General features: G+C 26.6%; 1 protein-coding gene across 1 annotated transcript in view; it reads left to right on the forward strand.

Moving 5' to 3' along the window:
* Ctsk1 (cathepsin K-1) overlaps positions 1-4,042 on the forward strand; it is a gene marked incomplete at its 3' end in the record, with an annotated part of 32,139 nt that overhangs the window by 2,883 nt on the left and 25,214 nt on the right. The window contains 9 exon segments of the mRNA NM_001135939.1: positions 1,129-1,260; positions 1,332-1,504; positions 1,574-1,678; positions 1,854-1,989; positions 2,068-2,263; positions 2,407-2,627; positions 2,694-2,794; positions 3,334-3,462; positions 3,790-3,987. Of these exon segments, the coding sequence (NP_001129411.1) occupies positions 1,129-1,260; positions 1,332-1,504; positions 1,574-1,678; positions 1,854-1,989; positions 2,068-2,263; positions 2,407-2,627; positions 2,694-2,794; positions 3,334-3,462; positions 3,790-3,987 (1,391 nt within the window).

Below are 4,042 nucleotides of genomic sequence, written 5' to 3' on the forward strand. Positions count from 1 at the left end.
ATACGAAAGAGAACATAATAGATCATCCAAAAAAATATCCAGAAATAAAAAAAAAGAATCTAAATTATGTGTTACTTAGTTTTAAATACTTTTAAAATACATAAATATATAATCAGGTAATAAAAAAGTTACATTTTATTTTAAATTGATATCCTAGAATTGTCCATTATTATTTATTGATTTTATAATTTTACCTTAATTTGTTAATGTGTACATTTTATCTAGTATAACGTCGAATTTATAATACATGTCTTCATTTACATTAATTTATGTACAATTTTGTTTTTTATGAGACTTTTTGACTAGTTTTTGTTCGTTTATTGTATGAAATCTGTAATTCAAGCATGAAAATTAGGGCCAAAAGACTGCAGCGTGATCTACCGGCAAACCTGCGAATAAAATACATTCACTGGGACAATTGTTTGCATTACGAATATACGGCCGTGCGTATACCTCTATAATCTACCGTGATTATAATATATTGGTTGCTATTGGTTAATCAAGCATGTGTGTTGATTTGTATTATTATTTTTTGTCAATATATGTATGAATGTTTGTGTGTAGATTAGACCTCTGAGAAGAAGTTAGGCTAATTTAAAAAGACTTAAGTTTGGTTTTTGTTTACTCATCGTATTTTAGCACGGTTAGGTTAGGTTAGGATATTGTATTAATTGATTATATTAATCCACCGTAGGTGGAATTAAGTAAAAACGACAAACTTGGTATAACTTTGATACTTTAGAGTTAAATCATGCACTTGCGTACCTACAAATAGCACAGGGTCCGCGATCTAGGTAGATTGCCTACCTGACAATATACTGTGGGAATCAGAATTTTATTCCGGGCAACAGAAAAGTTAAGATAAATCTAGAACATCATACACCGAATATTAAATAACGCATTGAACAAAGTTTGAGTCATATACAGTTTGTAAATTTAACGGGTAACGAAGAGCACGGGATCAGCTAGTAATATATATTAATTTACACTTATTTGTAACATAAATTGATTAATAAATAAATAAATAAAGACGCAATAGGTACCTAGGTATTTCATTTAAAATCATCCAAGAATTTCTCACTAAGACACTTGTTATTCAATTTTTGTTTATTTGTTTTAATATTTTAGCCGGTGTTCCAAAATGGAGTTCAAGTTATTCTGTAGAAGGTGACATATTTATTCCATTTGCTGAAGTCCATGAACCATTTAGTGCTTGGTATGATTCAGACTCTAGCAACAGTCGCATTGACTATTATCATGGTAATATTTTAATTTTTTTTGTAACAAAATAAATTTAAATTTGATTTATATTTAATTGTTAAATTTTTTAGGAATGGCAAAAACATATCAACTGTCCAATAAAGGCTCTTTTGGTTCATCTCTTAAAATTGTTCCTGTTACTACCGAAACAGAAACAAACACTCTAAAATGTTTAGAAGTGAATGGAACTGATGAATTTCACATTTCACCTCAATCAACTCTTCCAGACTTAAGTGATTTTAAGGTTTGTGGCCTCAATAAGTTAATATTTTGATATTAAAATTAATGTTTAAATGTATTTTTTATTTTTTAGTTAGTCAGTGAAAGTTTAGAAAATGGTATTGTAGTCGAAAAATGGGTTTATATTAAAAGAGTGGATAAAACAGTTGGAAAATATATAATGTGGTTGTATAGAAAAGTAAGCTGAAATTAAATCTGAATGATGAAGTATTTTATTGATAGTAATTTGAATAAATTGTAGTGTTTATTCTATAATTATATGTTATAATGTACTCAGTACCTACTACTTCTACAGTTATACATAATATTTTTAATGTTATATTATAATGTATTAAAGTGATATTATTTGTTAGGATGATATTGCTTATCCAATGAGGTTTCAAATGAATGGATTTAATTCAGTATTTCTATCACATTTTGATGACTACATTATCGTTTACAAACATTTTACACCAGTGAAGCCTGATCCAAGTATTTTCAACGTTGAAGGTATATCAATAACGACTAGTTAATTATTTGCAATATCTGAATGATTTATTATTATATATTTGAAACCTTTGCTTTTAGAACTCAAATGTGAATCTTTCCCTGGACCTGGTATAAACCATATTTATGATTTTAATCCTATGATGGAGTTCATAAATAACTATGGAGAATATATAGATCCTGCATTTGAAGAATTTAAACGTAAACATAACAAAAAATACCCTAATAATACAATTGAACATTTCGACCGAAAAAATAATTTCCGTCAAAACTTAAGGTAACTATTTATTTTATACTAGTTTTTTAATAACTCATAAATTATCAAAAAAAAAAAAAAAAAATTGAAGTATATAATTATACAATACTATAAAAGTTAGTAGTTACTGAATTTTAAATTAATAATTTATGTATTTTTATTAGATACATTCGTTCAAAAAATCGAGCTAACGTTGGTTATACACTCGCTGTTAACCATTTGGCTGACTATTCCAGCACAGAACTTAAATCAATGTTAGGTTATAGAAAATTAAGTGATGACGAATATAATGGTGGAGTACCTTTTCCTTACAATAAGACTGATTTTAAAAACTTACCATCAGAAATTGATTGGAGGATTGCTGGTGCTGTAACACCTGTTAAAGGTAAAGTTTTCATTAGCAATACATTTTTAAGCTACTATTTGTAATTTATATAATTGTCATCATTAGATCAATCAATTTGTGGTTCTTGTTGGAGTTTTGGTACTACTGGTACCATCGAAGGAGCATATTTCATGAAACATCGTGAACGTAAAAGTTTTTCTGAACAGGTATATATCATTACTTAAATTACAGTTTGTTATTGCTAATAAATATAAACTACTAATCTACTAGGATTGATAAATAATTATTATAGTGTGTTTATATTTTTTTTATTGTAAGAAATTCTATTAAATGTGGTGTCTAGTTTAATTAAATAAATAAAATGATACAGGCAAAAAATAGAATAAAATCAAATACTGGAAAACTGTTCTTTTGTATTTTTATAATTTAATGTGATACAAATTTTATTGTTTTGGTTGTATTTTTTATGAATATAATATGCAATAGTAACATTTTTGATTTTTCAATAGTTGGTGAGAATATTAGGTGATAATGTGTAAAAAAAAAAAGTAAAAACTCATTAAGAAATAATGTTAATTTTAAATTCCAGTTTTAATGTTACTTGTAAAAGTAACATTATATTTTTATTAATGGTAAAACAGTATTTTTTTTTCGAAGACAGATTTCCTCACTAATTAATTCCTATTGTAAATGCTACATTTAACTACTTACTACATAATATATTTTTTATGCTTTATTTTTACAGGCTTTGGTAGACTGCAGTTGGGGTTTTGGCAATAATGGATGTGATGGCGGAGAAGATTTCCGTGCTTATTCTTGGATTGAGAAGCATGGCTTACCAACTGAAGAAGAGTACGGTCCATACCTTTCTCAGGTATAGAATATTTATTTTTGAATCATTGATTCAATTTTGTGTAAAAATGTTTGGATATTTATTAGTTACACAAGAAAAACATTTATTAATCTTCATATTATTGTTAAGTCTCTTGACTTAGTTTCTTATTGTTGTACTGAACTAAATATTATTATTTTTTTATTAAATTTATCTGTAAAAAAATATGATTAAAATAAGTATGCAATTTATATGTACTTATTTGAAACTGGATATTAATTCAAAAAGCACAATAACCTTTAAATGTTGTAAGTCTTTGTGATTTTATATAAGACAATCATATTTATCTATATTTTTTTATTATTCTAGGATGGTTTCTGTCATATAGCTAACATATCAAATGGGGATCTTACAAAAATTACTGGTTTTGTGAATGTAACGACTTATGATGAAGAAGCATTAAAAATTGCTTTAGTCAATGAAGGTCCTATTTCTATTGCCATTTATGCTTCACTAAAAACATTTTCCTTCTACTCGAATGGTGTTTACTACGATAAAGATTGCCGTAAGTATTTCTTATTAACTGAAATATACTTATCACACTGTATGCTTGTTTTACTTG

The sequence above is a fragment of the Acyrthosiphon pisum genome, chromosome X, assembly GCF_005508785.2.
Source record: "Acyrthosiphon pisum isolate AL4f chromosome X, pea_aphid_22Mar2018_4r6ur, whole genome shotgun sequence".
Lineage (NCBI taxonomy): Eukaryota > Metazoa > Arthropoda > Insecta > Hemiptera > Aphididae > Acyrthosiphon > Acyrthosiphon pisum.